General features: G+C 40.4%; 1 protein-coding gene across 8 annotated transcripts in view; it reads right to left on the bottom strand.

The window, feature by feature from the left end:
- Positions 1–12895, bottom strand: part of cracd (capping protein inhibiting regulator of actin dynamics) — a 226219-nt gene that overhangs the window by 52544 nt on the left and 160780 nt on the right. For 3 of the 8 annotated variants that reach the window (XM_087988310.1, XM_087988292.1, XM_087988295.1), the window contains exons 2-3: positions 11499–11658; positions 3350–3485 (exon numbers count right to left, since the gene is read on the bottom strand). The exons of 3 other annotated variants lie outside the window; for them this stretch is intronic. In XM_087988310.1, coding sequence (XP_087844436.1) covers positions 3350–3469 — 120 coding nt within the window. In that variant the 5' untranslated portion in view covers positions 3470–3485; positions 11499–11658. The remainder of the gene's footprint in view (positions 1–3349; positions 3486–11498; positions 11659–12895) is intronic. 2 more of the 8 variants (XM_043690470.2, XM_087988298.1) reach the window with 2 other exon arrangements.

The following is a 12895-nucleotide window of genomic DNA, read 5'->3' as shown; positions in this document are numbered from 1 at the left end:
GAGAGGTAACTAACAATAATCAAAACTAAGATGGTGCTCTGAGACAAAGCAAATGGCTGGAACAATGTGATTGTTATCAGAGTTGCACCAAACTAGTCTAACCAAACTAACAAATAATCAAAAGCTGTACAAATCTATTAAGGTATAGAGATGATAACAAGTAATCAAGATAGTGGAGTCAGAACAGTAAGGAAGATTTTACAAACACAGAACAGTACGTTGGGGGTTAAATGTCGTGTGACATGATACTAAGATCCCGATTGAGGCCATCCTCATGAGTACAGAATTGGCAATTGATTTCTGCTCGGTGATTCTGCATTGTTGTGTACCTCAAAGGCCACCTTGGAGGACACTTACCTGAAGATCTGAGGCTGAATGACCCTGACCGCTGAAGTGTTCTCCGACTGGGAGGGAACATCGCTGTCTGGCAATTGTTGCGTGTGTCCTTTCATGCATTGCTGTTGTGTCTGCATGGTATCACCAATATATCATATCTCGTGGTATCCTTGCCTGCAGCGTATGAGGTAGACAACATTGGCGGAGTCACATGAGTATCTGCCATGTACATGGTAGATGGTATTCCCACGTGTAATGACAGTATCTACATCGGTGATCTGACATGCCTTGCAGAGGGTGCCGTGACAGGGTTGTGTAGCGTTGTGGTCACAGTTCTCCTGACACTGGGTAGTTTACTATGAATGATGGTCTCTTTGAGGCTTTTGGAAGATTTTGGTGAGATGTTTGTTGTCATCAGTGGTATGCTGAAAGCTGCCATAATTTCTCTGCTCCTGGGATGATGAAGTGTACTCTATCAGTCATGTCCCTTGTCTGTCTTCTGAGTAGATCATTGCGGTTTTTCGCTGTGGCATGTTGGAAGAGTCGATCAATGAGTTGAGCATCGTATCCCATTCCTAGGAGGGTATCTTTCAGAGTCTGTAGGTGTCCATCACGTTCTTCCTTATATAAGCAGATCCTATGTATACACAGGGCTTGTCCGTAGGGAATGGCTTCTTTAACATGTTTCCCACAGTGAGGAGGAATGGTCAGCTGTGTTACAAAAAGTTTAATGACCTTCTCCTATCTGCCAGGTTAAGTGCTACATTCTTCTCTCTGATGCCTCTGTCAGCGCCATTACATACACCTCCCACCAAGGCTCATGCCTCATCACTCTCACTGTTGCCATACCTGCTCTTACCCCTCAGCCTCCTGCACCACTAACTCTGCATGCCCACCACATTTAGTCTTTTGGGACACCTAACCACCTCCCCCCAACATGCAACAATGTTAACAGCCATGACACTCACTGTCATTTCATCTCAATCCCCCTTTGTTTCCCATTATAGGAGACTACCCATAAATAGATGTAGGGTAGATCAGTGCCCAACATCAGTGTCCTCGCCCGATCTGAGTACAGAATCCTGCCTCTTGCAGAATCACTCCTGTAGGGATGCAGAGACATCCAAGTCCTGCCAAATAAGTAAGTACCAAATGCAAAAGAATCAGCAGCATCTGCGACGTGATGAACTTCTTTGTCATTGCAGCGAATCACATCTGTCTGCAAACATGGGCAGGTTAGTGGTTGCCATGGAGAGTGAGGCCTAGCAGCCTCAGAGGCTGCTGCAGATGTGTACCCCGTTGCCTAAGCCTTGGTTCCCAGGACCGAATGCATGCAACCAAGGCAAGGGAAATCTTCAGCCCAGTCCAGGTCCTTCTCACAAGGAGATAGGGCAGTGCTAGGAGACAGCTAGCTAATGAAACCACCCACAAAGGAATGCTGTCAGTTTCCCTCCAGGGCACTACAGAGGGGGCCTGGCCCTCCACTCAAGGAGAGTCAATCTGCCTCTGGAATTACATGCTTCCTAGCGATGCTTATATTGCAGAGAGAAACAAGGTGATAGCTGATACTTTGTCCAGAATTTAACTTCATTCCAAATGACCTGAGCATCAAAACAAGCAAAGGCATATCAATTAGGCTTCAAGATTGAACAGATGCAGGCATGATTTTTAAGAAAATGTTTCCTATATTTTGATTTTATAGTAAAGTGCGTCTGAGCCACATTTCATTTCTCCCAAGAGTGCAGGTATTATGAAGAGCTGTGATACAAATATCATCTGTAAAATATGGACCCATATAACTATATTGTGAAATTTAAAACAAAGGACACTTTGTTAAGGAAATGGTACTGATACAACAACAACATGTTGCACCTACAAAGATTAGGGAGCTTGGATGGTGTCACACAACCAGGAGAATGGTCAGAGAGAGGTCACATGATCCAGTTTGCGAGCAGAATAATTCTTACTCATTTTTAACTCACTAAGAGAGAAGTTGAGACCTGTCTGAGAAAAAAAACAACCCAGCGTGTTCTCTGCTTTTTTTTACAATTCTCTTTGGCCATACTGGTTTCTCTTCATGTTTGTGTATGCTTGTAAGAAGTTTGCATACCTTTACAAAATTCAAACTGTTGTCAATAGGCTTCACATCTTTGCTGGACAAAGTTTAGTTTTGGTAATAATCCAGCTATTCATTGTTGCGTACAGAAATCTGAATCTGATACAATTCAGATTTGGACTGTAGGAGGAAACCGGAGCACCCGAAGGAAACCCATGCAGACACGGGGAGAATGTACAAACTCCACACATACGTTGCCTGAGGCTGGAATCGAACTGGGGTCACTGATGCCGTGAAGCAGCAGTGAAAACCACTGAGCCACCAAGCCACTTAAAACCCAAGGCCACAGAAGGACATGTGTTGACTCTAAGTAGTAAATTCTTGCTCTGACTCCATGTTTTGTGTCTGTCTTAGGTATTCTTTGAAATACAGTGGTGATCGTCGTTATTGAAAATACTTAACAAACCTGCACTCTCAAACTAAGCTGAGACATGTGTTTATACAAGATTTTTATAGCCACACATATCGAAGGCTATAGTTTCTGCCTGATTCATGCCAAGGTTCAGAGAGGAAGTAATTCACTTCTCCACTTAGCCATTTGCCAGCAGTAGCAAAGCAATTAAGAAAGAATGTGATCTCATGTGCATATTTTGTAAAAGTAATCAGCAAATGTTAGATTGAAAGTGAGAATCTCAGTGGAACAGCAATTTCCACCTTACAATGCTATTTCACTCCATGCTATTATTTACAGATACTTTCTAAAAGAGAGAATTAAAAACATTTCTCATAAATAAGAGTCTGAGCTAACTCAAACTGGAGTTGGCTTGTGGCCATCATTATTACTACAGAGGCAATAATAGCTGCATGCGTTGGCTCTGGTCACTGCCATACAACCCACATTACAACCTTCCACTCAATACAATGTTGGGATCAGCCTGTTCTTGCAGCACCTCTCACCTGAAGGGTTCGCACTTTTCCTGGGAAGTTTTCTTGGGATGTCACTTCTGCCATTGCTCCATCGCCTGTTGAGCCCTCTGGGATAAAAATACTGTCATGTGATAATGCCCTGGTTCCCATGTTAGTGCTAGCGGACCTGTCAACATTTTATAAATAGGTTACAAAGTATAAATTGCACTAATACCTAGCTTAACTTTATTCATATTAAAACAGAGCAATAAAATCCTGTCATATTTGGTTTTGACATTTTCATTATTAATATATTTTTTAGGATGAGATCCCACATCTTAAAATTAATTCTGAAAAGTATTTATATACATTTTTTGTCAGTGCTTTTACCCACATATATATATGTTGTGAAAATATACATTCATTTTTATGGGAAGATTAAATCCATATTTATATATTTTTAAGCCACTGCATGAATGGACTGGCCAGGTTAAATGCATTATTAGTTTTCTTTAGATTTTTTGTATTGCCTTGATCATCAAAATGACCACTATTGTGCAAATATGAACCAGCTCTGATTCAATCCCCCTTCTGAACATGTAGTTTAAGAAAGGTAACTTAAATGTAGCACTGGAAGATTACCACCACTTCTGAAATCGTGCTGCCTTCAGAAAAAAGTATCAGAGGTTTAGGTACATAGAAGCACAGAAAGTATGAGCTACAGTAGGACATTCAGCTCTTTGAGCCTACTTCACCATTTTTCATGATCATTGTTCATTATCCAGTTCCAGTTTTCTCCCCATACCCCTTTATCCCTTTAACCCTAAGGACTACCATTTGCTAGGAAAGGAATTGTGGCAGTGGTTTCATATTGCTTGAAATAATTCCAATCATTGAAGAACTTTTCCAAAGGTAATATATAAATCATAAATGTGAAACAATCCCTTTCTGAAATATCACAAGTGGGGTCTTTCAGCCTGGGCTTAGGGTGTGAGATTTCAATAGTGTGTATCAATTCTGTGTATATTGCCTGAGATTAATATAGTGGAGATTTTTAATCCAAATTATAGCACTTTATGGAAAGGTAAGGTGATGTAATGAGTTCAGTGGACCTTGGAGGACATCGTACCAACCAATCAACTTCTGTCGGTTTCACAATTTTTTTTGTGCCAGGTTAAAATATTTCAAGCATTTTTGGTTTCTGTTCTTGATTCTTCAAAGGGTCTGAATGATTGTCACTTCTATTGACTTGCAGTAAAAAGATTAGATTACTTATAGTGTGGAAACAGGCTCTTCGGCCCAACAAGTTCACACCAACCCTCCAAAGAGCACCCACCATTCCCCTAGACCTAACACTACGGGCAATTTAGCATGGCCAATTCACCTAACCTGCACGTTTTTGGACTGTGGGAGGAAACCAAACAAAGTGCAAACTCCACACAGATAGTTGCCCGAGGCGGGAATTGAACTCGGGTCTCTAGCGCTGTGAGGCAGCAGTGCTAACCACTGTGCCACCGTGCTGCCCAAAGATTTTTGCTTAAGGAAAGTAAGAAATTAATCATTTTTTAAAGCTTTTTTTATGCAGCCTACAGTCTCAATAAGGTTTGTCACTGCTTCTACACAATGTGTGATGGATGGATAGGCATACGTCAGCTAAAGCTTGCATAGAGGTGGCTAGATTGTCAAAACCTGCCTCACAGTGAATGAATGGACGATGTGTGGGTGGATTGAGAGGTAATGGAGTGGCATGGAGAATGGGTAGAGGTGTGGATGTTTGAGTGGTGAGGACAAGAGGGCCTTACTTTTTTTATTACCAGGACAAAATCCCACAGCACCAAGTCTGTCTTAGAGAGACCTCTGACCTCTTTCCTGCACTAATCTATCCCAACTGCAGCCTAACAATGAAGATCCCGTAATTTCAATTGAGGTAGGCGGTCTGAGCCTGGAATTCTCCTGAATCCTGCTACATTCTTGCTATTGAGGGAGTCCAGTGACGATTCACCAGACTGATTCCGAAGATGGCAGGACTGCCAAATGAGGAAAGACTGGATTGACCAGGCTTGTACTTGCTGGAATTTAGAAGAATGCTGGGTCATAGAAACATATAAAATCCTTATGGGACTGCACAGGCCAGATAGGGGAAGAATGTTCCCGATGTTGGGGAACTCTAGAGCTCGGACTCACAATGTAAGAATAAGGGCTAAGCCATTCAGGACTGAGATGAGGAAGAATTTCTTCACTCAGAGGGTTGTGAACCTGTGAAACTCTCTCCCACAGGACGCAGTTGGGGCCAGTTCACTAGATATATTCAAGAGGGAGCTGGATGTGGGCCTTGTGGCTGAAGGAATCAAGGGGTATGGGGAGAGGGGTGGGAATGGGATACTGAGATTACATGATCAGCCATGATCATTTTGAATGGTGGTGCAGGCTCAAAGGGCCGAATGGCCTACTCCTGTACCTATTTTCTATGTTTCTATGAAAATTCAAGTTGATAAAGCAATGCACTATACAACGCATTATTTCTCTATGAATTTTGACTATTTTTAAGGATTGCTACTGTCAGAAATAGAACTACGCTCTATATCTACCTGTTTAAACATTAAACATATTGCAAAAATAAGATTGAACAAATAGTTTATTAACAGTCGAACTGTGGTTCCCAATTACAGTTCTTTGACAGTTGTCTCTATAAGACTAATTTTCGAACATTTACCCCAAATTTTGTAAAAGCCACTTTGGAAGCAGGCCTTGGGTTTTTTTTTTGCATAGCAATTCCATCTACATGTGACCTGATGCTGTATGTGTCACAAGTGAGTGCCTCTTGTAAATGAAGGGCAATTATTTTGTAGATGCAATAGCTAATTTTAAAAGTTGTAGCAAAGTCTAAGGAGATTACTACACAAATGAAGATATAGTCAGAAATAACTTCTTTTTCGTTTAAAGAGAAGGAACTCTTAGATATTCTGCCTGATGGAAATCTTGTATTTTACATTTCCAAACCATCACTGCAGCCATTAGTGATGGAGAGAATGCCTCCTTTAACAGCTACGTACATTTTATATTGTTTGAAATTTACCAGTTGTTTTACCTAAATTCGCAATACAAGCAATTCTATCTTTTTTTATATAAGAGGTATCAGCCAAAATTGAATAAATACATAGAGTCATCCAGTATGAGTAAATTCTTTGAGAAAACCCTTATTTAGGTTGAAAACTAAATTTTAAACTGAATTGTATTTTGTCCTATTGACGTCCTGATATTAAAATGGGAGGACAAGTCTTTCATCAGAATTAGAAAACAATTATATCACCTACTAATCAGACAACAGACCAATTTACTTTGGAGTCATAGGAACAGGTCTAGACCATTCATGCCCTCAAGCCTGTTCCACCATTCAATAAGATCATGGCTGATCTGTGGCCTACCACATATTCCTTTCTTTGGCCCATCTCCATTAATACTATTGCTTAACAAAAATGTTTCTATCTCAGATTTAAAATTAACAACTACTTCAGCTCAGTCAACCAGAACAATAACAAATTGTCTGAAGAATTTAGACCAAATTATACATGGCATAAAAATCACAAGAGATTATTTAAGAATTGTGTTCATTTTTTAAAAAATACATATACTATAAAAAAAATCAAAGGGATATATTTGCAAAATTTGTTGATAGCATGACTATGAATCCACTAGTTAAGCAATTTTGAAATGTAGATTAAGTGCCATGTGAAGGTACAGATCATGACAAGATCAACTGACTTAAACAGGGACACATGAACCAAATGCGTCTGGGAGCTTTTGAAGACTGCATCCTACAGTCAGAAGTATAATCAGAAATACATTGCAATATACAAATAAAATGAAGGTAAATGCGACTTCACTTTCGACTTTCTGATAAGATATGATTGAAACATTTTCACACAATTAGGAAATAAACAAATAAAAGTTTTATTTCAGATAGAAACTGGACAACTAATGCAATCAGGTTGAACAAAATCTGACACTACAGTAACAACATGGAGTTCAGTTACATACACTACAATAGTTTTCTGATACATAGCAATATAAACATCAGTTACAAAAGTAAAACATATTAATGTACTGAAATAATCCATTATATCTATGTATATTTTAAAATATTATCTTTCTTTCTAAAGTAGTCAATTGTTGACATAATAAACTTGACTGAAGTCATTTAATGTTATTTAATTACACATATAACCAGTTTAGTATCTATGGAGTTTTGGAAATAATCAGTTAAGAGGAATGTTCCATATTAGATCCCTAATATTATAATAGATTACAAATATAAAGGCTTAACATTCTCCTTATCATAGCCTCCCATTGACTATGCAGTCAGGGAAGCTGAAAGAGATCTTTATGGGTCAAAACAAAGAATACTGAATTGTCTATGCATTATACATTCTGCTAAATTTCTTCTCGCATTACCTGCTGATGCTTACACAGATGTAATCTAGTGTCTTCACTTTACACCCTAAATATTCTAAGATCTTTCTATAGAGCAGAAATCACCTCCTCTACCTTTCAACAGAATGTCTTTGCACAGCCTAAACACATAGGTTGACAACAAAGGTGTTTCTCTGAATTCAAAATTGTACAGAAACCGAAAAGTCAAAATATAATTAACTAACTTTCCAAAAAACTGGAAAGTCAAATATTGATTTAAAGTTATAACGATACCAATTGACTAGTGACAACAGAATTTTAATGTATTTTCAATTTATTATCACCATTGTAAGTATGTTATACAAATTCTGATGGATATAGATGGAACTATAAAACTTGAAGTATTTGAAGTCGATCCACAATTAAATATAAAACTTTACATAATTAATAGGATCAACTGTCAGTCAGTGCTTCCTTTAAATATTTTGTTTCCCTTGACTGTGTTCAGATTAGTTTTTTGTGTACCTGAATGTATCCAGGTCTTGAGATTTGAATTTTATTTTTTTGTTAATCAAACTCAGCTTGAAACCTGGTCACTTACTAATTGTTGTGCATGTCTTGCAATCTTACAAAAATGCATTAACTTTGCTAAAATGCACCAAAAGTTTCAATGGCTTTCAGGTATAAATTGACTTTTAATGTTTCTAATAATTATTTCTATTCAGTTGCCTTCTTGAACCGCTGCAGATCATGTGTCGTAGGTTGACTCACATGGTTGTAAGGGAGGGAATTCGAGAAAAAAGCTCAGCAGGTCTCACAGCATCTGTGCAGAGAAATCAAAGTTAACGTTTCTGAGCAAGGGTCACCGGGTCTAAAACATTAACCTTGATTTCTCTTCACAGATGTCTTCAGACCCACTGAGCTTTCAAGAACTTTTGTTTTTGTTTCCGAATTACAGCATCCACTGTGTCTTGGAGGAGAATTGGGTGAAGTGGTGGTTCCCATATATCTGCTGCCCTTCTCATTCCAGATGGAGGTGGTTGTGGAAGGATATCTAAGGACCTTTGGTGAATTTCTGTAGTGCATCTTGTAGATAGTACACACTGCTGCTCCTGAGCCTCAGTGGTGGAGGGAGTGGATGCTTTTGGATGCGGTGCCAATGAACTAGGCTGTTTTATCCTGGATGGTGTCAAGCTTCTTGACTGTTGCTGGAGCTGTAAACATCCAGGCAAATGTGGAGCATTCCATCACATTCCTGACTTGTGCTTTATTGTGGACAGGCTTTGGGAGGCAGGTGATGAGTTACTTGCTACAGGATCCTAGGTTCAGACTAGCTCTTGTAACAATTGTGTTTATATAGTGAGTCCAGTTCAGTTTCTGTTCAATGGTAACCTCCAGGATTTAGGTAATGGGGGATTCACTGACAGTAATGCCAATGAATATCAAGGAACAGTGGTTTAATTGCTTCTTGCTGGAGATAGTCAGTGACCGGCACGTATCTGGTGTTAACATGTGCCACTTTTCAGCCTATGCCTGGATGTAGACCAGGTCTTGCTGCATTTAGACATGGACTGCTTCCATACCTAGGAGTCACAAACGATGCTGAACAGTGAACATTCCCATTTCTGACCTTATGAGGGAGGGAAGGTTGTTGATGAAGTAGCTGAAGATGGTTGGCCCTAGGATATTACCCTGAGAAACTCCTGCAGAGATATTCTGGAGCCAAGGTGACTGACCTCTGATAACTACAACCATTTTTCTATATGCCAGGCATGACTCCAAAGCACTAGGGAGTTTTCCCCGAATCCAATGATTCCAGATTTGCCAGGGCTCCTTAATGCCATACTCAGCTAAATGTCTACTTGGTGCCAAAGGTAGTCATGCCCACTTTATCTCTGGAATTCAGCTCTTTTGTCCATGTTTGAACTAAGCCTGTAATGAGGTCAGAAGCTGAGTGGTCCTGGCGGAACCTGAACTGAGCATTAATGAGCAGGTTATTGTTGAGTAGGTGCCACTTGATAGGACTGTTGATGACACCTTCCATCACTTTCTTGATTTCCTCTCATTTCCAAACAGCTGTCCCTCACAATGTCTTTGTGAAGTGCTGATGCACTGGTCCATAATCCAAAACTGATTCAGTGCAAAACTGACTGAGGACACACACATGTATCTGTAAGCAACCAACTTCATTGAAATGAGGCCTGAAGCCTTGCATCAGGGGTATCGCTTGGGACTGTCTGATCTGGCACGGTAATTATACCCATTATGGACCAGCCAGCTCACATGCTCCGAATATTTGATCATACTCTCAGCTTCACAATGTGGATCATTCATTTTGGCTCTAGACAGTGCTATGGGCCATATCAAAAACTTTAGCAGTGCCAAAGGAGGCTATCAGCAACTGCAGAATTGTATTCCTCCAGAATGTGTGACATCCTGGCCCAGCACAACTTCACACTCTTCGATTTGGGGATTCAGCTATGGTTCAATGGAAAGTGTACAAGAGAAAACTTTGGAGATTAAGCTTTCTCACTCATTGCTTATGGGTTGGATTATACACTTCACAGCCAATGGATTTGAAGATAGAGACAGGGCAAAATCTAGCAGGATGCTTGCCTGCCACCCACCTGCCCAACCCTACTCACATTGTATCAGTGGCAGGGCTGGTGTCAGATGGGCCTCATTCTGGAGCTGTCCTGGTTTACCAGCAAAAGGAGAGGCCCATGACCTGCAACCAGCTTGGCATATTTTCCTGTGCCTGCTGGAGGCAGCTCCAAAATGTTTCTTCTTAGAATGGCCCTTGGGCTGATGGGAGGGCCCTTCCAAGTGTATCCCCATGGCATCTCAAACCCTGGGTCCCTGAGAAGACCTCGGCCTCATTTGCTAGCCTGGATGCAATGCTGAACAAGTCCTTAAACTCAGAGTGTGGTACCAGCACTGACCTCTGTCTCAGTGGCGCTGCTGACAAACCAGCAGCTCTCTGAAGCAGGACCTCCCATCCCTAAGGGTGGAAGTCCTGTCTCCAGCCAATGCATGGTCAATCAACCATTAAATGGGCAGTTGACTGGGGTGGGCTCCCTCAAACGTTTTAGCTAGAAAGGCAGTGCTGCTAAAACTCCACTCTATATTACAGAGATGTTTCTCGTATATGCAAGAATACCTCCATTAAACTGAAATTACTCATTGTGCAGATGTCACTCATCAGGTTATAGTTAAACAGCTCAATGCTCTAAGTCAGATGCTAGCTGAAGTTAGCAAATCTAAGTCATCTTCTGGCATAGAAGGCTGGGGGCTTTAGAAGATCAAAATGAGGAATTGGTTTTAAAGAGAAACGAGAATAAGCACCAGTACATTATGATTCAGTGTGTAAACTGGAAATCCAAAAGGCTAGCAAGTGAATGCAAGCTTTATCTGATGAAGTTATTCAAAATATTATTTCCAGAATTGTAATATCTAAAAATGGCATGTTCTGATCACATATGAACACAATGTGTACATTTCAGATGGCAAGTTCAGATTGCACCCTTCCTTGCAACCTCTATGTTCTGTTCCGTTTTTCAGAAATGACAGTAATCAACTCCAGTTAAGGCGGTTAGCTTTACTGACTGAATCTGTTTTCCTCAAATTACCTTTGCCATTTATTTTGAATCAAATCAACAGTCAAGCTGATTGCTCTAGACTATTGCTGAATGTAACATAAATCAGAGTTTTTGGTTCATGACTTTAAAGCTCTGCAAGACTTCTTGATTTTGTTTAATCCTTAATTATAAAAAGTTGAAGGAGCTTTTACCTTAATTCATCTTCAGACTCCCCAACACCTGGCTCAAAGCCATTTCGAACATCCTCAGTGGATTGACTGGATTTTAGATTTATTTTCTCAGAAAGTGCCTTCCTTCTCTTTTTACCGAACAGTTTCCTTAATGGTTGGAATTTGCCCTGCTTTTTCTTTTCTGTTAATTGCAAGGATCACATACACTATTGAGTATTTTATGCCAAGGGTTCAATGCTTAGTAAACAGAATAAATAGCATTGTACAATCATATGCAAAGTAGGGTCAAAGTACAATTACTAGGTCAATCAGCTATTTATATAGAATCATACTTGTGTTTCTTCCAAAGTAAAAAGAAACCCAAATACTTGATTATATTTATCCTTAGCACAAATGCTAAGGCCCAGCTTTTTCCCACTCCAAAAACAGGAAAGTTTCCAAAAGGAAACCGAGAACAAACTGAAACTGCTATGCTTTCCAACAATAAGGCTGTCCACAAGCTTTCTGCCAGAATCAGGTTTCTGGATTAGCAAGTCCCACCCACATGAATCTGCTGGCCAATCAGAGGCAGGCCAACCAGGAGTGTCACAGCAGGGCTGTGGCTGTATCTGGAAAACCAGACCCTGTACATCTAGGATGAAGGATCTGGGTGGGTTACTCTTTGGAAGGTTGGTATGGACTTGTTGGGCCGAAGGGCCTGTTTCCACACTGTAGGGGATCTAATCTAAAGCTCTGGGAAGGGAGGTGTTGCTCTGGGAGTGGGAGGTTTCTGAATTTGGAGGTTGTAGAGAGAAGTGAGCTTGAAAGTTGGAAGTGAGGCCAGAGAGGTGGTGGTGAAAGAAAACTCCCTGCTGTAAGTGCATCGATCTTGCACATATCAGTGCAGATCGATGGACACTCCTTCCTCAAATTGCCTACCCAGTTTAACCAGCTGTATAGGCTGACACTTTTTCATGCCACCTGGTACTGGAGGAATTGCAGATGAAATGAGGCCCTTATTGTTGTTAATTGTCCAGTAAAGGCCTCATTTGACACCAGAGTTTAAAGGTTGAGCTTATGTCTGCTAATTGTCTGCCCCTCTTCCACAGTTTAATTTGTGCTCAGGTCTCCTTGGAGAAATGTGGGCATTGCGGGAATACACTGCTTTATCTTCCCCTCTAACTCCATTTTGATTTAGCCACTTCCTCTCTCCCTACCTTCCCCCTCACGTTTGATGGTTCGCATTGTCCATAAGGAGCTTTGCTTATAAATATTTGATTGGGTTATGACTGGTGGTAATTAAAAAGAAAAAGAGAAAAATGTCACAGTGAGTTGGAAAGTCACCCAGTTGTGTGTGACATCATTTTTAGATTAAAAAAAATAAACAAAGGTTGTGCTTGGGTCTTCTTGCCTTGGAGTTATTCCTGTGGTGGCAGGAA

This window comes from Chiloscyllium plagiosum, unplaced genomic scaffold (assembly GCF_037043375.1).
Source record: "Chiloscyllium plagiosum isolate Xiang-an unplaced genomic scaffold, Cpla_swu_hap1 HiC_scaffold_1, whole genome shotgun sequence".
NCBI classification, from domain to species: domain Eukaryota; kingdom Metazoa; phylum Chordata; class Chondrichthyes; order Orectolobiformes; family Hemiscylliidae; genus Chiloscyllium; species Chiloscyllium plagiosum.
Note: the sequence above shows the minus strand (reverse complement) of the source record. Positions and strands in the feature narration are given on the sequence as shown.